The following is an 18,523-nucleotide window of genomic DNA, read 5'->3' as shown; positions in this document are numbered from 1 at the left end:
GCTGCTGGTCACCATGGATGGGGAGGAGGAGGGGCGTCCCGGATGAAGGGTTGGCGGGGGGGCTCCTAGGGGCAGGGCGTCCAGGAATGGGATGTCCTGGGGGCAGGGCATCCGGGGGTGGGCGTCAGGAGCCGATCTAAGGAGCTACCCGACGTCTCCCTGCCTATCTGATCGCAGGTGCGTGGGACCCACGAGCTCATCAATCCCGGGATCGCCGACCTCAAGATCCGGCCAGACAGCAAGATCCTGGCCACTGCGGGCTGGGACCACCGTGTCCGCGTGTTTCAGTGGCGGACGATGAAGCCGCTGGCCGTGCTGGCCTTCCACAGCGCCACCGTCCACTGCGTGGCCTTCAACACCACGGGCCTGCTGGCTGCGGGCTCCGGGGACCAGCGCATCAGCATCTGGTCGCTCTACCCGCCCACGTGACTCAGCACAGAGAGGGTGCGGGCACAGAGGCGTGGGTCCTGGGCCCCCCGGGTCGCTCAGGCCCCCCCTCCTGCCCGGGACCAATTCCCCGTCCTGACGCAGCCGTGTGGGCCCTGGTGGCTGCTGTTTGCAGCATAGCCAGGCTGGACACGGCGCCTGCCGTCCAAGCAAGGGGCCGCACTGCGTGCCTGACAGTAAACTTGTTTGCAGACCTGCAGCATGGAGGCGTGGATTCTCCCAGGCGGCCCCTGCTTCCCTGGGGCGTCAGAGCCAGGGCCATCCCCTGGCGGGCGGCCGGCCACACAGCACGGCGGGGCTGGGGGTCGCAGTCCCGGGCTCCAGCCCCTCACAGACAGCCAAGGCTGAGGGCTGAGCACGCACCCCAGTGAGAGGACGCCACTGGGGGTGTGGGGAGGGGGCCAGGTCTGCAGCAGGGTCCCAGGAGGAGGACTCAGCCCAGGCTAAGGTGGCCACCGGGCGTGCGGCACGGCGGCTGAGCCGGGCAGATGGGGACCCAGGGCAGCTTCTGACCCTCCTTGCTGGGCTGTGGGCTGGGAGGAAGGAGACCCTGGCGCTGGGGTGGGGGCTGTGGGAGACCCCGGCAGAGCCCAGGCCACAGGCCGTTGGTCCCACGGGCTTTTTTGTGAAGGAGCCCCTGCCGCCTGGCCAGGGAGGAGTCCCCACTTTGGCTGTGGCCTTGGAGGCCTCCCCGAGGGGCGCCCAGGACCCCCACCCTGCACTGCGCTTTACCCGGCGGGTCTGAGGGTGGGCCTGCGGTGGCTGTGCTCCAGGGGCGCCGCCCGGCCTTCAGCATCTGGAGCCCACGTGTGCATCCAGGTGGAGGGCCCCGCTGGGGGGTCTGGCTCCCAGGTCCAGCGCGGGGCCAGGGGACAGCGAGCTGGCCGGTGGGGTGAGGCAGGGACGCAAGTGCGGTTGGCACGCCAGCATCACGTGGGGCGTTGGCAGGAGGGCCCAAGGGGGTTGGGGGGCTTCACGTGAGACCGGCCCCCTGCCCCCAGAGGACGCAGCTCCTTGCAGCCCTGAGAGGCACCTGCATCCTCAGAGAGCTCTGTGGTTGGATACTGAGCGTTGTTACTGACCTTAGAGCCAGCGGCGTGTCGGGGATTCTGCTCTATCACAGCCATAAGCTGATTTATGAGCGGAGGTGGGGTGTGACGGCATGGGGGGTTATCACTGCACAACATCCAGCTGATCAGTCTGGATGTTGTTTTTATTTGGAAATTTCAAGCATAGATCAAAGTGAAGGAGAAAAGCACGGAGCCCGCGCCCAGCTTTAGCGCGAGGCCTTGGCCTCCAGGCGTCAGGCCAGCTCCGGAGTCTGTCCGGGGGGCCTGGGCGAGCAGAGGCTATGGGCCTTCCCTGGGCCTCAACGCGCCTCTCAGCTCAACGCCTTGGAGAAGGATGGCAGGAGATGGTTGGGGGAGTGACTGAGCCCCCAGGCTGCACTGCCGAGCTCAGGGATGGGAGGAAGGGCTGGGGGAACACGGGGCGGGGGGCGAGCGGGCCCGGCCCAGGGCGGGGGCAGGTGGAAAGCCACGGGACACCTGGCACAGCCCCCAGCCCCGCTGCCCCATTCCTCCCGGCATCTGGTGCCACCTCTCCCAGTCTGGGTGTGGACATGGTGCCCAGCCATCCATGCCACCGTCGCCCTCATCTGGGCCGGGCCCTGTGGACGGAGGGACCCCATGGGGCGTGCCCCTGTCTGTCCGTCCCGCGTGGTGGACGTGCCCCCTGAGGCCCCCTCCTGCCCAGCCTGGCCGTGTGCAGCCCGAGTGCTGGGCCTGGACCCCCCGAGCCTGTCCCGGCCCTGCTCTCCCTGGAGCACGGTGACTTCCCGTCCTGGTGGACGTTGCTGTCTTCCCTGGGCACATGCGGTGCTCGAGCGCAGAAACTCTCCGAGGACGCCGTGGGGCTGGAGGTGCCACTCTGCCCACCCCCCTCCCCCAGCCTGGCCCCGAGGATCGAGGGTGTCTTCCCCACACAGGGGAAGACGCTGGGCGGGCCAGGAGGGGGCGGGGGCGGTAGGATGCCCGCTTCCAAGGTCAGGGTCAGGGGTCGGCACAGGCTCTGACTGTGATGCTTCAGCAACCTTCCTGGTGGTTTCAGGGACCTTTCTCAGGGTCCCCACCCCCGGCCTGCCCCACGGGCCCCTTCTGCTCCAGAGCCTCCAGGACTGGCCAGGCTCGGGCTTTCGGAGGAGCCCTGTCCTGGGGGTCCTGAGCCCACACCCCGCTGGAACCCACAGCTGGATGGCCTGCCTCATGGTGAGTCTGGGCCCCTGGGCACAGGGGTGTTTGGGCCGGGCGGGTGGACCCAGCCTGGTGGGCACACAGCCAAGAGAGGGGCTCCCACGGAAGGGACACGCGCCCATCCAGCTGCTGTCCAGCTGCGTGCCAGGCAGGCCATGGGGCTCAGAACATCGGGCTGCACTGTGAGCTGACCCCGAACCTGTGCCCCCAAGATTCCTGTGCCCGCAGCAGGCTGGCCTCCAGCCGCCTAGGGTGACAACCAGCAGACGTCTCCAGACACGAAACTGCCCTGGAAAACTGCCGGTTTACAGACACATAAGGACAGACTGGGGCTTCCCAGGGGGCGCGGTTGTAAAGAACCCGCCTGCCGATGCAGGAGACGCAGGTTCGATCCCTGGGTCGGGAAGATCCCCTGGAGGAGGGCATGGCAACCCATTCCAGTGTTCTTGCCTGGAGAGTCCCATGGACTGAGGAGCCTGGCGGGCTGCAGACCATGAGGTCACAGAAGAGTCAGACACGACTGAGCGTGCACACATGTATGGGGACCTACTTGATCAATTCGAGATGAACAGCATGGTTTTAATAGACTGAGGGTAATCCAGGGGTTATAAATTGTTAAACATACATAAATACACTTAAAAGTCACTTCTGTCTCGGCTGTTACTTGGTGCACGGCTTGGCAGCATCAGGGACCCACACGGGGTCCTGCAGCGGTCAGCACGCACAGCTCCAGAGCTTTCCGTCTTCCCAGACTGACGCTCTGCCCCGTCCCCGTCCCCCGGCCTGGTCCCCACCGTCTACTTTCTTCTGTGAATCTGACAACCCTGGGACCTTGTGCAGGTGGAACCAGGCAGGGTCTGTCCTGCGTCTGGCGCTTCACCGGGCATCCGGCCCTTGGGGCTCATCCGTGTCGTGGCACCAGAACATCCTTCCTTTTCATCCCCTGTGGACAGACCGGGCCTTCTGCTTTATCTGCTGAGCCATTCCAACCACTGATGAGCCGTCCGTGGGGGTGCAGCTCCCGCTGCTCGGGGGCTGGGCTGCCCTGAGCCTGGGTGGACGTGTGTGGGCTCAGGGCCCGCTCCCAGCCCTCCTGGGTCCACACCACATGTGGGATTCCGTCCACCAGCTGTGCCCGCTGCCCGGCTGTCTTCTGCTGGTTTCTGCCGTTGGGCCCTCGTGGGTGTGAGCTGCTCCTTGCCGTGGTCTATCCGGGTTCTCCGTTCACCCTTGGTTACTTTCCGGGTATGCACATGACAGGATCTCCGTCTTCTGGGAGCTCACTCCCTGGGGCGGCACACTTGCATGGCAGCCGCTGACCACTGGAGGGACCCAGGAGCAGAGAGCAGGCCTGGGCCGGCTTTCCGGGGCGAGTCCGCCCTGTCTTGTTCCTGTTTCTGTGGGTGGGAACGGGTGTCCAGCCCACCCCAGACCGGGCCCCTTCCCGGCATCCACGGTGCTGGGCGGCCGGGATGCCAGGGCCCCAGGGCCCCCGCCAGCAGCCTCGGGCCTGGGAGAGCACATGGTGGGCACGGCCCCCAGCCCTCCCCAAGCGGGTGCCAGCGGCGTCCTGGCCCCTCACTGAGAGCACCCTCCCAGCTGGCCACCTGAAGTCACAGAGGGCCTGCTCATCTGGGCCACGGAGAGGAAGCGTGCGGGGACCCCCAGCCCCAGGACCACCCACCTGCTCGGGGTGGGATCAGCTCTCCAGGAGCGCCTCTGGTCCCGCAGCCCAGGGAGCAGCAGCCTATGTGGGGCCCATGGCTCCCACTCAGTCACCCCACGGAGATGGGGCTTCACCCTCAATGGCCGGAGGCATCTTGCTGGCACAAGGGGCACAGGGGGGTGGGGACCACAGGGGTGCATGGAGGGTAAGGTGGGGGTGGGGTGGGCAGGGCCCCGGGGTGGGTGCTGGGTGGTGGCCTCCTCAGGGAGGCCTGTGGCCTCTGCGGCCGTGTCCCCCCCTCACTGAGAGGCCCTTGGGCAGGGGTGCAGCTGGCAGCCCAGGGCCCCCAGGCTCTCCCGGAGAATGGCCGCCCTAGAGCCCCCAGATCTGGCCAGCTGCCTCTCAAGGAAGCCGCCTGATTTCCTTCTCGCGTTAAGAAGATCCACTCGCTGTTACCAGAAGGAAAGCCACTTGCACACATGCAGCAGCTCCCAGCGCCGCCTCAGAGCGGGGAGGTGGCCTCTGGGTGCCCGGTCACCTGACCCAGGCTGGTCAAGGGCACACGGCCTGCAGGGCTCCTGCAGCCAGGAGCCGACGGCCAGGTGGCCCATGGGCACAGGGCGTCCCAGGGCGTCCCAGGGCTGAGGCATGTGGGAGGGCCCAGTCGACTAGGCGTCCCCACGTGGACCGCCTGCCTGCCCGCGGCACACAGCCTGCTCGGGGAAGGCCCGTGTGCATCCCAGGCCGTGGGGAGACGTGCCGGCCCCGCCCTGCACGAGGCCCTCATCGTCCTGGCCGCCACCACAACCCTCGCTGGGTGATGAGCTCACAGAGGTTCTGGGGAAGAACCTCAGAAATGCATGCAGGATAAAGGCTGTGTTCAGAGGCAGGACGAAAGGGAGAGGAGTTGAGGCCAGGATGACGAGGAGGAGCCAGGAGGGTCAGCGTCCTGGAGGGGCCAGTGTGGGGCAGGGTGTCTTCCAGGAGAGAGGGCACCCCAGAGCAGGGGCCCAGCCCACCACGCACAGCCACGTGGCTGAGAAAACGAGGCTCCAGGTGGTGCCGCCGAGGCAGGCTGAGGCCCTGGACATCGGCAATGGCGCCTCAGGACTGCCAGTGCCCAGGGCCGTGCCACAGGAGTGCCGGGTTGTCCACAGGCCCGGCCGGGGCAGGTGGTAGGATGTGGAGGTGGGGCTGGGAGGAGGGGTTGGGCGTGTGCTCCCTATGATTGAGACCTGATGGAGAAGCGATGTCAACATTCCCCTGTATAATTAAGAAGATCGTTTAATCGCTGCTATTAAGACCTAAGCTCCCCCAAAGTGGGCCGCGTCCATCAGAGCCCCTTTGGTTCTGCCAACTCCCGTGCAGACCTGGCAGCAGTTGAGTGGAGACTCCAACTGTCCCCGGTTTCATCTCAAAAACCCATCTGGTTTGAAGAACGACAACAAGCAGGAAAGGGAATTTGTCAAAGGCACAATCGGTGTTTCTCTGAGTACAGAGCGCGGGGGGCAGAGCAGCGGTGTCACATGCCACGCCCCGCTCTGGCCTGCTCCCAGCTGGGAGGCCGCTGTCAGGGCCAGGCTTGGTCGGAGGTTCTACCCCGGGACCCACAGAACCTGATGGGAGATTGAGGCGTAGACCCCCCGCACGCACCCCCTCCCCAGTCATACAGCATGGAAATCGAGGCCCTGGCTGCAGACCCAGGCGCCCTTGCACCCAGCCCAGCTGGGTCACGCTCCTGCTTCCCTGGATCACCGCTTCGGTCCGTGAAGCAGCTCTGGGCCCATCTCCCCCGGCGGCCTGCACGCAGCTTTCTCTGCAGCAGACCTGCCTCACTTTCCCCCACAATGTGGCCCACACGCTCTGGGGGCCTCCCCGGCAGGGACGGGCCTGCAGACCCCAAGAGACCTCCGTTGTCCAGAGGCTGCACCACCGAGGCCTCCCCGGGAGGCCACATTGCAGCCCCCCCCCCCCAGAGCACAGCCACCAGGGGACCTCCTCGAGGGCCTCACTGTGGAGGGGGTCCGCCTCGCGGCCTCACGCGGTGGGGTCAGGTCAGCACAGCGGGCCTCTGGGGACCTAGGTGAAGGGGTGCCGGGCGAGTCACCATAACCGTAACCGTTGGGCCGGGGCGGGCAGTTCCTGAACACCCCGGGAGGTGGCAGGACCAGGGAACGGCCCACCCCAGGATGTGGTCCCCCACACCCCTGGATGCTTGGGCTCCGGGGGCTCCTCCCTCCACTCCTGCCTTTACCTCCTTCACATGGTGGACATCGAGGTTCTTCGAAGAACTTCGGGACTGAAGGATCTGGAGCCCCTGGACCAGGTCTCTGAGAGGTCTTTCCTGGCCCTGGCCTGGACCAGGTCTCTGAGAGGTCTTTCCTGGCCCTGGAGACATACAAGGGGCCGGAACAGGGTCTCTGGGCCAGCGGGGATACAGGGAGGATGCTCAGAGTGTCCAACAGCTGGGAGGGAGCCCCCAAGGAGGATCCCAGCCCCATCCCAGAAAATGGTTGTAGTGGGAAGCACAGGCCGGGTGCGGGGGAGGACATGGCCTGTCCCAGGGAGGGGCCTGCACCTGGGAACAAGTGACCGAGAGTCCCAAGTGCCCTTCAGAGGCCTGGTGACCTGAGCCAGGCCTCCCCCGACCCCAGGACGAGAGGCAGGGCGACTGCAACGGGGGGGGCACAGCACAGCCCAACACCCACCAAGAATACGTGAGCGCCCCTCACGTGAGTCTGGACGTGGGTCTGCAGTGGCTGGCAGGGGCCCCCGGCTCGCGGCCAGCCTGTGACAAGGTCTCAGCCAGAACAACTCAGCCCCGGGGGCAGTGGGAGAAAACACACCTCTGGGGGCCGGGGTCGCACCCCAGGGCAGGCAAGCATCTGCAGAGCCCAGCCGCAGGTGCCCGGCTCTCGGACACGGCTGGTGGGAGCCCGGCGTCCACCTTTATTCCGTCTTGCTTGGCATGGGCATGCCCCGTAGTGGGCATAGCGACCCTGGCTCTAGTCTGGGGAGGGGGCGGTCTCGGGAGGCACCTCTCATCTGCCAACGCTGGGCACCAGGGAACATGTGTCCTTACTTCATGTCTGAACAAACCCAAAACAGACTTCTGCATCTGCGGTTCTCCCTGGTCTGGATGGGGCGTGGGAGGCCGGAGCGCCACACGGAGACCAGCTGGTCAGAACAAACCACAGCGTGTCTCTCCTCCCAGGACGAGGAGGGCTGGCTGGATTTGTGGCCCCAGGCAAGGAAGCCAGGGGCACAGCTGGCTCACTCAGAGGCAGACCTGGGGTTGGGGGCAGACTGTCCACTAAGACGGAGCCACTGGGGTGGCGCCCAGGGCTGCGTCCCTGAAGCTCTGTCCACCGAGCCTGCTGGCCACTCAGGCAGACACTGCAGGAGTCTTCACGCCCAGTGCCAGGTGCCCCTCGAGGATCTGGGGGCCCTGGCTCCACTGCTCGCTCCTCAGCAGCCGTGGTCACCACGTCCGGTCCTAGACCGGACGCGAGAATGGCTCCTGCCGGCTGATCACTGAGCTCTACTTACCGCCTCCAGGGCGGACACGCCCGGAAAGAAAGGGTCGGCCGAGGGCAGACATCAGAAAAGCCCAGCCGTGCCCTGGGAGAGGTGGCCCAGGCCCACAGACGCAGCGGGTCAGGCCCGGAAGGGGGACAGGGCCTCGGCCACTCGCACTTCCCGTCCCTCTCGAGCCCAGGCCAGCAACCTTGACGCTGATGGGCTGTTGGCTCTTCCTGCCTGGACTCAGGAAGGGACCGCATCAAAGGTCCGGTGTGGCGCTGATGGGGAGAGGTCCCACACCACCTGGCCTGGGAAAAACGCTTCCCAGGCAGGTTTCAGGATGACTCATGACCACTGTCATTGTGGCTTCGCTCAGGCCACCCCATGGGGACCCTCGAAGCAAATAGAGTCAATAAACAGGGGAAAAACACAGGCCTGGGCCGGGGCAGCCAGGGCAGCGCTCTGAGAACAGAGCTGCCTGTTTCTGTCTTTCCCGATCAGAGTCAGGGTTTCTTCCTTTCCCAGCCCCCAACGGACAGTGTCCATCCTGCTCGACCAGGACTGTTATCCCAGCTTCCATGGAAAAACAGGACAGGCACCGGTCCTGAAAACGGGCCACGGGCGGGACCCGGGCCCTGGGCAGAGGGGCAGCCGCCAAGGCAGGAATGTAGGCCGGATGCACACCTGGAGCTCCGGCCGCGGGGACCTAGAGGTGGAAACGGGGGGGGGGCGGGGCGCGCGGGCGGGAGGGCCGGGGGCGGGGCCGCGCGCGGGCTCCAGGGCGCAGGGCTGGGGCGCGAGGCAGGGACCCCTGGCCCTGCGGCCGGCCTGGCCGGAGAACCCGCGGGTCCCCAAGTCCGGCTCTCCCCAGACACCCCGCGCGATGTAACCCGGCGCAAAGAAACGGACACTCAGGCAGCTTCCAAAAGAGGCGAAACCGTTTATCAAGGCGGCGCCGGCGCGGTATCTACAGTCTATCTACAAATATCTACAAATATCTACACCACACCGCCTGCAGACGGGAGTTCTCGGGTCGTCCCGCTGCAGCGGCCGGACCGGGGCGAGGGCGGGGGCGGGAGGGCCGGGGCCGTCGCGGCCTCGCCGAGAACAATAAATACCACTTCCTTCCCGCGCGCACCGCGCACTTCGGCGCTGACGGCGCGCCCCGGGGGTTCCGGGGCCGGGGAGCGGGGTCCTCCGGCCGCCCTGGGGCTGGCAGGGGGCGGCCCCGCGGCCCGGGCCCCGGGCAGGCGCGCGCACTATCTGGGGCAGTAGTCGTAGGAGCCCGGCGGCGCGGCCCCGGCCGACGAGTACATGCTGGCGGCAGCGGCGGCGGCGGCGGCGGCGGCGGCCGCGGCGGCGGGGCTCACAGCCGGGTGGTGGTGCGGGTGCGCGTGCGGGTGCGGGTGCGCGTGGAAGCCGTGGCCGCGCAGGCCGGGCAGCGGGTAGGGCGCCGGCCGGCTCTTGGCCCCGAGGTAGTGGTCGTAGGCGGCGGCCGGGTACTTGTAGGGGTGGTGGTGCAGCGGCTCCGACGCGCCGGGCGCCTCCAGGCGCAGCTCGGGGTGCGGGGGGCTGGGCCGGCCTCCGGGCGCACCGGGCAGCGGGACCCCGGGCCCGGGCAGCGCGGGGCTGAGCACCCGCGCCAGCAGCTGCGGCGGGTGCGCCGGGTCCCCGAGCCCCGCCGGGCCGCCCGCGTCGCGCTCGAACTCTCGCCGGGCCTCGGCCGTGTCTGCGGGGAGGGCCGACGGCTGAGCCGCGGCGAAGCCGGCGAGAGCGCGCCGGCCCCCGCCCGGCGCCCCTGCCCAGCTCCGGGCCCTCCCCAGGGGCCCGCGCCCGCCGGCGGGCGGGGCGGGGTGGGCGGGCGGACGCAGCCGTCGGGCCGGCGGGCGAGTGCGCGCTTGCCCGGCCGCCGCAGTCGTTGCGCAACCGCCGCCAAGGCCGCGAGCGCCCCTGCGGCGCGGGCGAGGCCGGGCGCGGCCGCCCGTCCGGATCCCACGACCCCGGCCTACCTTTCTCCGCGCCGTTGGGCTGCGTGGGGGAGGCCACGGGGTTGCGCGAGCGGGCGAACGCGCTCATGATCGGCAGCGCGCCGGGCCTGTGATTCCGGGGCCTGCGGGAGGGAGGCGGGCGGGGTCAGGGGCGCCAGCGGGGCGCCCGCGTTCTCGCGCTCTCCTGGGGGACACTCACCAGTCCTCGGGGTCACAGTCTCGGAAGCCTTTGGCGAAGGGGTTACTGGCGATCTTGAGCTGCGTGATCTGCGGGAAGCGGGCACTGGGCTCGCTCTGGGGGCCGCGGGACTTACCCGGAGGGGAGGGAGCCGTAGGAGCGCCCGCCACTCTCCCCTCTGCTTCTCCCCCACTCCCTTCTCCACCAGAAACGGGCTGGAGCACACCCGCTCCCTCCCCCGCAGGGGGCTGCACCTCTCCGCGGCTGGGGAGCCCTCCTTCTGGCTAAGGAACTACTCCTCTTTCACACCCGCAAGTGCCCCCCAGGCTGGGCTAGCAATGCAGTTAGGTCCACCCCCGAGCCGCGAGGTCTGGACTGGAGAGCACCCCAGGCATCTGGGTAGACCGCGCATCAGGCCCCCAGTGGGAGCTTCCGGAATGGTTTGGAAAACAAACTTTCAGGCTTCAGAGATAGCTGCTGCTTGAGGGGTCAACCTGATAGGAGGCTGGTCCGGACAGCAACACAGAGGGGAGGAGGGTGGTCTGAGGCCGCAGGGGCGGGTGGGGGGGGGTGGGCTCCATCCTGGCGGGGTTTCCCCAGGCAGCCACTGAGAATCACCCCTTCCCAGGGGTGCTGAGCGGGCTGCCCCAGGGCCTCACCCGGTGATTCTGGTAGGCGGTGACTGCGGTGAAACGTGTCTCCTCAAACACGAAGGTTTTGAAGTTCTCCTCCGCGTACTTCTCGCTGTCTTTGCGCGGGTCCACATAGACCACGTGGAAGCGCGGCTGGTATCTGTGCATGGAGTTGAGAATGATCTGGAAGAGAGGTGGTGAGGGCCGAGCTCAGCTCCGCGGGGCCCAGACCGGCAGCGCACTTCCCTCCCGACAGCCCGGCACAACCCTGCACTCCCCCAAGGAGGCCAGCCTCTTAGGAGCCTCACCGCCAGATTCACAAGTCTGCTGCCCACCCCACGGCCCCCCATCTTTTCCAGGGAAAATGCCTCCAGCAAAAGCCCAGAATGGGGTGAAGGGACCAGTGCGGCCCTCTCTCCCAGGCCCAGGCCCCTGACCCGTGGGCTGGCTCTCCCTGATCCGTCCATCATTCACACTCTGCCATGCGCGGGTCAGCAGGGACTTCCTCAGCCTGCCAGGGGACGGGGGCGGTAGCTCGGGGGGCCACTCACATGGCCATTGTCATCCAGCAGATTGTTGGTCAGCTTGAGCTTGTCGAAGGAGACAATCTGCTTCATCCACTGGGCCCCCTTGGCCGGCGAGTCAGGGTGGTAGTGCACGCGGCCCGGCGTGGCGGGGTCTGCCTTCCCGGCCACCAGCCAGGACGAGCTGTGGAAGGCGTACCTGGGCCGCGGTGGGGGGCAGGGGCCACGACACGCCGGGTGAGGGCCTTGCCCAGGGAGCCCGAGGTGCCCGAGGCTCCCACGGGGCAGATGGGGGGCTGCCCAGGGGGCCGCAAGGAAACCATCCCGACAGGCGGCAGGAAGCGCCAGCAAGGAGGCGGCCGGCCTTGGCGCCACGATTCGCTGCACGCGGGTCCGTCCGCCAGCCTGCAGCCTCCCGAGTCACCAGCCGGTGCGGCGGGGAGGAGGGGAGCCTGGATCTGGCCCGCCAGGGCCTAGGGCGCAGGGCGGACTGGGCTCTCTTTATTAATTGCTGTTAATTGTCCGGGCGGCCAGGCCCGCCCAGCGTAATCTCTCCCGGCCACCCCACCTTTCCTGCCGGCTCCGGGGCCGGCGTCCCGGGGAGGGGGTGGAAAGGGACGCGGACAAGGCTGGTGGGGAGCCCGGGCACGTCTGAGCCCCCTCAGGACCAGTCCCCAGAACTGCTGGGGGCGGATGAGACCTGTGGGGTGGGGGCTAGCGGGACCGGAGAGTTGGCCAGCGGTCACCAACGAGCATCCTGGGCCGCCCGCCTCCGCCCGCCGGGCCGGGCCGCACTCTCACCGGTAGCGCTTGTCATCCACGGGCACAAAGTCCATGAGGAGCATGTAGTCAGCCATGGGGTCCATGCCAAACAGCTTCACTTGGAAGGTGGGGAACATGCGCCTGGGGATGGCAAGACCCCGTCAGCTCAGGACGGGAGGACAGGCCTCCGGCTTCCAGCGGCCCAGGATGCAGCCTCCGGCCGGCCGGCCAGCCAGGACCCTGGTCATATCTCTCCTCACCCGGCTGCCTGACCGACCTGACTAGGCCCCTGCCCCACCAAGGGCGAGTGGATGGCAGGACAGCCTCTTGCCCCCCCACCCCGTTAGAAACACAGAAACGGCTAACTCAGCGTGCCAGCCGGGCCTGCAGGCCCTGACCTCGGCTTCTGGCTTCTTACTGCACCTCCACCCGCGCAGACCCGGCCTAACTGACTGCCGATCCGGCAGTCTGGGGCCGGGTCAACCCAGGGGGCCACAGCAACAGCAGTCCCGGGTCCTGGGCCGTCAGCAGAACCGCCCCCCACCGCCTGATCTAAGCCATCGCTTTAAGCTCCCGGCTGGCACAAAGTGAAAGCGAGGCGGACAGCCGGGGATTCCAGGAGCCCCGGTGCCTTGCCGCGAGTCTGCGCCTGCTTCCCCGGTTCCCCGCAGAGGCCGAGCTGGGGAGTCCACAGCCCTGGCCCTGAGGCTTCTCGTCGGGTCCTGGGGTTCTCCCCATCCTTCCTCGAGGACACAGGCAAGTTCCCCAGACACAGCTACTCCAGGCTGGCCTGGCCTGTGTTTTGGGGTCCCCTGAGCTCCGACTCGTCCTGCACTCAATCCCAGCTCGGGCCGATGGCCGCCGGCTAGTCCAGCCCCGGTGCCGGCTGCCGGCTGGGAGGACAGCGTGCCCCCCGGCCCCCGCCCGCCTGTCCGGCTGCTGCCTCTTACAGGCACCTCCTCTCGGGTGGTGGGCTGACGCCAGCCCTCCCGGACAAGCCTCCCCTACCGCCCGCCCCTGCAGGCCAGAAGGGGCTGCAGAATGCTGGCTGGGCCGGGTGGAAGGCTGAGCGCCCAGGGCCAGCAGGAGAGCCTGCAGAAGGCCCCGGGCTCCCCGGGGAAGACGCCGTGACAGGGCAGGAGGAGCCCCGCGCGGGCTCTGCAAACAGGCCCTGAGCCCTCCCAGGCCGTGCGGATGCAGAGCCGGTGTCTCCTGTGTGCATTAGACACAGACCGGCACCCGCCTTTGTCTGCCGGTCACATCGGCTGCATCGCAAAACTTGTTCCCCTTCTCTCCGGGCCCTTCAAACAAACAGGCCAATGGAAGGCGGCGGCCCCGTCAGCAGAGACGTAGGCCTGAGAAAACGGGGTGGCGGCCTCCCCATAACACAGCCCGTCTGAGAGGGTCTTAACTGTCCCAGAGCGGTTCCGACCCACTGCCCCGTTGCCGGGCGAAGCCTCCAACTAACCCGGGTGGACTGAACTAGGGAACCAGAGAGGGGAGTTTCCTCTGAAAAGTTTGGATCCACTGGGATCCGCCGGCTGGCGAGGCCCAGAAGAACTGAGCCGGCCCCTGCCTCAGGCCAAGGGTGTCCCGGGGCGGCGGGTGGACTCCAGGACTCCATGCTCCTCCCCTGACCCCTCCGCCGGTTCCCCAGGCGGCTGTCGCCGGAGCCGGGACCCCGGAGCAGAGAAGCCGGCCGTACCCCCGCCCCACTCGCCGGCCCCTCCAGGCTGGGGCGGCCCACGGCCAAGGAGGGGCGCCCTGACCTGCCGGCCTTGGTGACGATCATCTCGGTGCCCAGCTGGTTGAACTCGTCCCACAGCGCCTTCATCTCCAGCTGCACGCTCACGCTGGCCACCTTCGCGTTCTTCTTCACCGGCGCCTTGGCGGCGGCCACGCAGCTAGACCCGGGGCCCTCGGGCTCCGCGGCGCTGCTGGCAGCCCCGGCGGCCGGCGCGAACGGGTAGGCGTGCGGCGGGCCCGGGGCGCCCGGCGCGGCGGCGGAGCACGGCTCGTAGCGCGGCGGCGGGGGCTCGCGCGCGCCGTACGGGTCGGCGCCCGGCGACGCGGCGCCCGGGAAGCCCCCCGCCGCCCCCAGGCCGCTCAGGCTGCTGGCCGTGAAGGCTGCAACGTCGCAGAAGTGCGAGAGCTGCGTGAGCCACGGGCTGGACACGGCGGAGATCATGGCCCGCGGGCCGCGCGCCCCGCCGAGGTAAGCGCTGCCCCGCGCCCCGGGCCGAGTGGCGGGCGCGCGCCGCCCCGCGCCGCCGCCCGCGGAGCCGCCCCGCCCCGCCCCGCCCCGCGCCCCCGCCCCCGCCGAGACAATGGCCTCCCGGCCCCCTCCCCGCCCCCGCCCCTCCCGGCCCCCGACCGCCCGGACCGGCTCCCCGGCGGCGGGCGAGCGCGCGAGCGCCCGCCGGCCGGCCTCCCGCGCGGCGCTGCCCGCCCGGGCTCCTGCAGTCAGTCGCTCCCTAACCTTTGTTCCCCTCGCTTGCGTCTGCCCTCCGCATCCTCCGATGCCCCTGCACTGTCTGCCTCGCGTCTCTATTTCTGGTTTATTTTCCGCCTCTTCCTCTTTTTCCTGCTGGTCCCTCTGCGCTTTGTCTTTCCTTCTAGTCTGCCTGTCCCCCTCCTCTCTGTGTGCGTCTCTCTATTATTCGTGGCTTTTAACTTTTTTTTTATAAGTTAAGACGGAACTCCTTCCCTTGGACTTACTCCTTTCCTTAAGACTCGACTTTCTCAGCTTCTCCTCCGCACGCTTCTCTTTGCTTCTGGCCTCTTCGTCTCCTTTTCTCTTTCCCCTTTTGGGTGTTCTGTTTTCCTCTCCTTTTCTCCAGCTCTTTTCCTCCCGCCGTCCCCTCCTGCTGTCTCTCTCTGCTTCTCCGAGTCTCCCGGCTCTCTGGGGCTCTCCTCCTGTCCCCCCACCTCTCCGAGCTCTCTGTCCCCCGCTGCCAACTCCCTCTGGTCCGTCTCTCCCGTCCCCCTCTGACCTCCCACGCCCTCTTCTGCTCTGGGCTCAGCTGCACGGATCTCTGCAGCGGGGTCCCCAGGCGAAGGGGGCGCAGGATTGGGGCAGGATGCCGCCCTTCCTCTGCGCCCCAGAGTCCAGGCTGGAAGCCGGGCACTCACCCCGCCAGTGCTGCCTTTTCCGTCTGCCCCATCCCCCTAGCCCTCTTTGCTTGGGCCCCAGGGGCAGGGGTCTGGCAGGCCTCTGCCCAGACGCAGCGGGGAGGCTCACCTTCCATGTCCCTGGTGACGGTGCTGAAGTGCATGCCGGCCGGGGATCCCAGCGGCTTCACAGGCTCGGAGGACCCAGGGGCCGGATGCGTGGTGCGTTCTGTGGCCTCTGCTGCAACCAGAGAGGCGATGCTGAACGCGCTGGCCCGGGGAGACAGCGGGCCCCGCGCGTCCATAGGCGCCCGGCGGCCTGGCCGGCGCCGCCTCCGACTGCATGCACCCGGCCCCACGGAGGCCAGCCCAGCCCACGGCCCGGGGGCGGGAGCCCGCGGTGCCACTCACTGCCGCGGCCCCGTGCCCAGGGGACATGGCGTCACGGCCCCCCACCCCGGGCCAAGGGGGCCCTGGTGGGTGGAGAGCCCCGGGGGTGGTGCGGGCCCTCCTGCATTTCAAGCTCCCCGGGCCTTCGCCTCAGCTCCCAGGGGCCTCTGTGGCCAGCACCCCGGGACCTTCTGCGCCTCCCCAAGGCCTGGCCTCCCTCTGTACAGCGAAGCCACCAGCTTCCACCGCCCCGAGGGGAGGCTGCAGCAGGCGCCCCCAGACCCAGAGCCCTGCCCTGTGCTCCTCCCGCCTCCCCAGCTGCCCCTGAACCTGGGCGTGGAGAGGACCGTCCAGGCTCCGGCAGCGGCCACGGGTGGAAGGCCCCAGGGCTGCAGGGTCGTCCTTTTCTCGGTGCCCAGGGACAGGACCTGGCCCCGCGAGCGGCTCCCGGGCCCCTGTGGGCGGCTCACAGTCGCGCCCGGGGACCCTGAGCCGAGGGACACCGCCCAGGCCGCCTAGCCCGGGAACCGAGCGTCACGCGCACCCGCGCACCGCCCGCCCCTGGCCGGGAGGCTTATACATCCGGAGGGTGGGCAGTGCCCGCTCCTCCGACCTCCCCGAGCACCGGCCGGGCGCAGGGAGGGCCGGGGGCGGGGCCTGGACTGGCCGAGGGAGCCGAGGACACGTCGGAGGAATTCAGGCCGAGGCCGGGTCCGGTTGCTCGCTGCCCCTCGCCCGCCCCGCGGCCAGCCTGCCCTTCTAGAAGGCCCGGCTGCCCACTTGGGCCTGCAGGCCCAGGCTTCCCGGATGCTAAGCCTGACGCGGCCCGCCCCTGCCCGCACCTCCTGCCTCCGGGGCTGCCTCTGCCCAGTTTGGGGCCTCCATGGCCGCCCAGCCCAGACGCCCCCCTTGCAGGGCGCTAGGCCTCTGGGACCCAGGACTTGCTTGGGCCCTGGGCTGAGCCTCTGGCCCTCAGGTCTGTCTCCAAGGCCTCTGCTGCTTCGCCTGGATGGAGCGGGAGGCAGCAGCCTCTCTGGGGGTTGTTGGATCCCCAGGGTGGAGGGCGTGCTGGCCCAGAACCGGAGGGGGGTCCTGGGAGCCGCTCCAGCTGGAAGCACGGGGCTCCCGGGCCTGAGGCTCAGGACTGGCGCAGCCTGGCGTGGAGGCGGTGAGCACGTGGGCCCTGCTGTGTGACGGGGTGGGCGACCGTGACCTCGTGAGCGCTGAGCCCCGCCCCTCCCCCCGGACAGCCCCTGCAGCTCTGTGGACCAAGCTGGGAAGGCGCAATGTTGCCAGGGGGGTGCCCTCCCCGCAGGGTGGTCATGGCCGTGATCTGTGCGGCCAGGAAGCAGGTTCAGGGAGTCGGGTGATGCGAGAGCAGCTGGGCTTGGGCTCCCCGCCCCCTCCGCCGGCCACCCCCGCAGCAGGGCCAGCCAGGGGCCTCTAGAGCCCAGGTCGAAGGACCAGCTGGCAGGGGGGCTGCTGCTGCAGGAGGCGAGCGTGTGCTGGCGGTCAGCACCCAGAGGGGCGTACGGGGCGTCCCCAGGGGCACTGGCGGCGGATGGGCGGGCTGTGCGAGGTCCTGGTGTGTGCGGGTGCCCGTGGTTGTCCCATGCACCCGAGGAGTCTTCCCGTATACCTGGGCGAACACTGGAAGGCAGTGGGCAGGTGCTGAGTCCGAGGGAGAGGCCGGCATTGGGAAAGGAGCAGAAGTGAAAGTGAAAACCCCGGGGCCTCTGGAGTTGCAGGGTCAGCCTCCCGGGCTCTGTCCTGAGGGCCCTGGCCCTCTGAGGAGGAGTCTAAGGTGGGAGACAGGAGAGGGATCCTCTCTTCCCTCGTTAACCCCTTGGTGCCTGAGCTGGGACCTGGGCAGCCAGGCCAGATGGGGAAGGTGCAGAAGGGAGTGGGCCAGATCTGGTTAAGAGTGCGATGGACAAGGTCAGGGCGCTCCTTCTGCAACTCACAACTCTGCTTCCCCCGCTGCCGCTGCCCACTCCCACCACCACAGGCCCCGAATGCAGCGGTAGTGCCAGGCCCAGCTGGAACCCAGCTGCAGGGGCCAGAGATGCTAAAGATCCTGCAACACTCTGGTCACCTGACGGGAAGGGCCGGCTCATCGGAAAAGACCCTGATGCTGGGAAAGACCGAGGGCAGGAGGAGAAGGGGACGACAGAGGAGATGGTTGGATGGCATCACCGACTCGATGCACATGAGTTTGAGTAGGCTCCAGGAGTTGGTGATGGACAGGGAGGCCTGGCGTGCTGAAGACCATGGGGTTGCAAGGAGTCAGACATGACTGAGTGGCCGAAGAACAAAGGGGACCGGACCCCTCAGAGTTGCCACCTCCTGCGCCCCAGGGGTGTGCGCGCCCGTCCCTCCCGGCCCCCCGCCACTCTTCACTGCGCCCACCCCGTGCCCTCGCCGCCCAGTGGGAGCACGTGCCCTGCGGTGCCCCCCGCACGCCGCTTACACGCTCCCTCACCTGGGCTAGCATGGTTCCTTTCCGCCTCGCTCCCCCTGCCGGCCGCGCCTCTGAGAGCGAGAGGTGGGAGTCGGGCTGGGCGCCACCAGAGCCCAGGGAACCAAGAGCCCCTCCACCTGGGACGCGGGCGGAAGACGCCAGCCTTCCCCACGCCAGTCAGCAGGATGGAACAGGATGAAACCACATTACAGGCCCTACGAGCGAGGCTCGCATGGACGCCCAGCCCAAGGTGGGGGTGGGGCCAGAAGGGAAGCCGAGAGCAGAGGCAGCTTGCGGGAGGGAGCGCGCGGCCACCCCCTGCTTCTTGGGGCTGCTCTGGGACGAGCCCCAGCCGCACTCACCCTCGCCCCCAGCATCCTAGCTGGGAGGTTCAGTCCCCAGCTCTTGAGGGGCAGCCCGGGGCGGCTGGGCGGCACCCAGCTCCTCCCTGGAGCACACGTGGGTCCCCAGGGGAGCCAGCAACACCGGGGTCCACACGTCACTCCCACCACCGAGCAGGCACATCCACGGCGTCCGCCCCCCGGCGCTCTGCGCACCCAGCCCTGGGAGGACCGGCGGCGCTTGGGTGT

The 18,523-nt window shown here is 68.6% G+C and overlaps 2 protein-coding genes across 9 annotated transcripts in view; one reads left to right on the top strand and one right to left on the bottom strand.

Moving 5' to 3' along the window:
* The window catches only part of GNB1L (G protein subunit beta 1 like), a 31,777-nt gene extending 28,433 nt beyond the window's left edge, over window positions 1-3,344 (top strand). For 5 of the 6 annotated variants that reach the window (XM_061385729.1, XM_061385730.1, XM_061385732.1 and 2 more), the window contains one exon: window positions 178-3,344. In XM_061385729.1, coding sequence (XP_061241713.1) covers window positions 178-429 — 252 coding nt within the window. In that variant the 3' untranslated portion in view covers window positions 430-3,344. The remainder of the gene's footprint in view (window positions 1-177) is intronic. The other variant, XR_009730515.1, reaches the window with a different exon arrangement.
* A 5,463-nt stretch (window positions 3,345-8,807) lies between these two features.
* On the bottom strand, window positions 8,808-16,138 carry TBX1 (T-box transcription factor 1). Of its 3 annotated transcripts, none has more exons than XM_061385744.1 (9): window positions 15,803-16,138; window positions 15,213-15,320; window positions 13,741-14,098; window positions 12,011-12,112; window positions 11,237-11,408; window positions 10,713-10,868; window positions 10,075-10,142; window positions 9,897-9,997; window positions 8,808-9,616 (listed from the first exon to the last, which is right to left on the bottom strand). In XM_061385744.1, the coding sequence occupies exons 2-9, from the start codon at window positions 15,244-15,246 to the stop codon at window positions 9,147-9,149; spliced, it is 1,461 nt and encodes a 486-aa protein (XP_061241728.1). In that variant the 5' UTR covers window positions 15,247-15,320; window positions 15,803-16,138; the 3' UTR covers window positions 8,808-9,146. The 3 variants fall into 3 exon arrangements, with proteins under 3 accessions (XP_061241728.1, XP_061241727.1, XP_061241726.1); XM_061385743.1 differs by having other exon boundaries at window positions 15,213-15,323; window positions 15,803-16,137; XM_061385742.1 differs by lacking the exons at window positions 15,213-15,320; window positions 15,803-16,138 and having other exon boundaries at window positions 13,741-14,254.
* Between the last annotated feature and the right edge of the window lie 2,385 nt (window positions 16,139-18,523).

Source organism: Bos javanicus, chromosome 17 (assembly GCF_032452875.1).
Source record: "Bos javanicus breed banteng chromosome 17, ARS-OSU_banteng_1.0, whole genome shotgun sequence".
NCBI classification, from domain to species: domain Eukaryota; kingdom Metazoa; phylum Chordata; class Mammalia; order Artiodactyla; family Bovidae; genus Bos; species Bos javanicus.
This window is presented reverse-complemented; position numbering and strand designations above follow the sequence as displayed.

Coding starts and splice junctions, on each gene's coding strand:
- TBX1 (XM_061385742.1), bottom strand. CDS start 14,159: ATGATCTCCGCCGTGTCCAGCCCGTGGCTCACGCAGCTCTCGCACTTC. Junction 11,409..12,010: donor GTGGATGACAAGCGCTACCG/GTGAGAGTGCGG, acceptor ACCGCGGCCCAG/GTACGCCTTCCACAGCTCGT. Junction 10,869..11,236: donor TGCTGGATGACAATGGCCAT/GTGAGTGGCCCC, acceptor CCTCTCTTCCAG/ATCATTCTCAACTCCATGCA.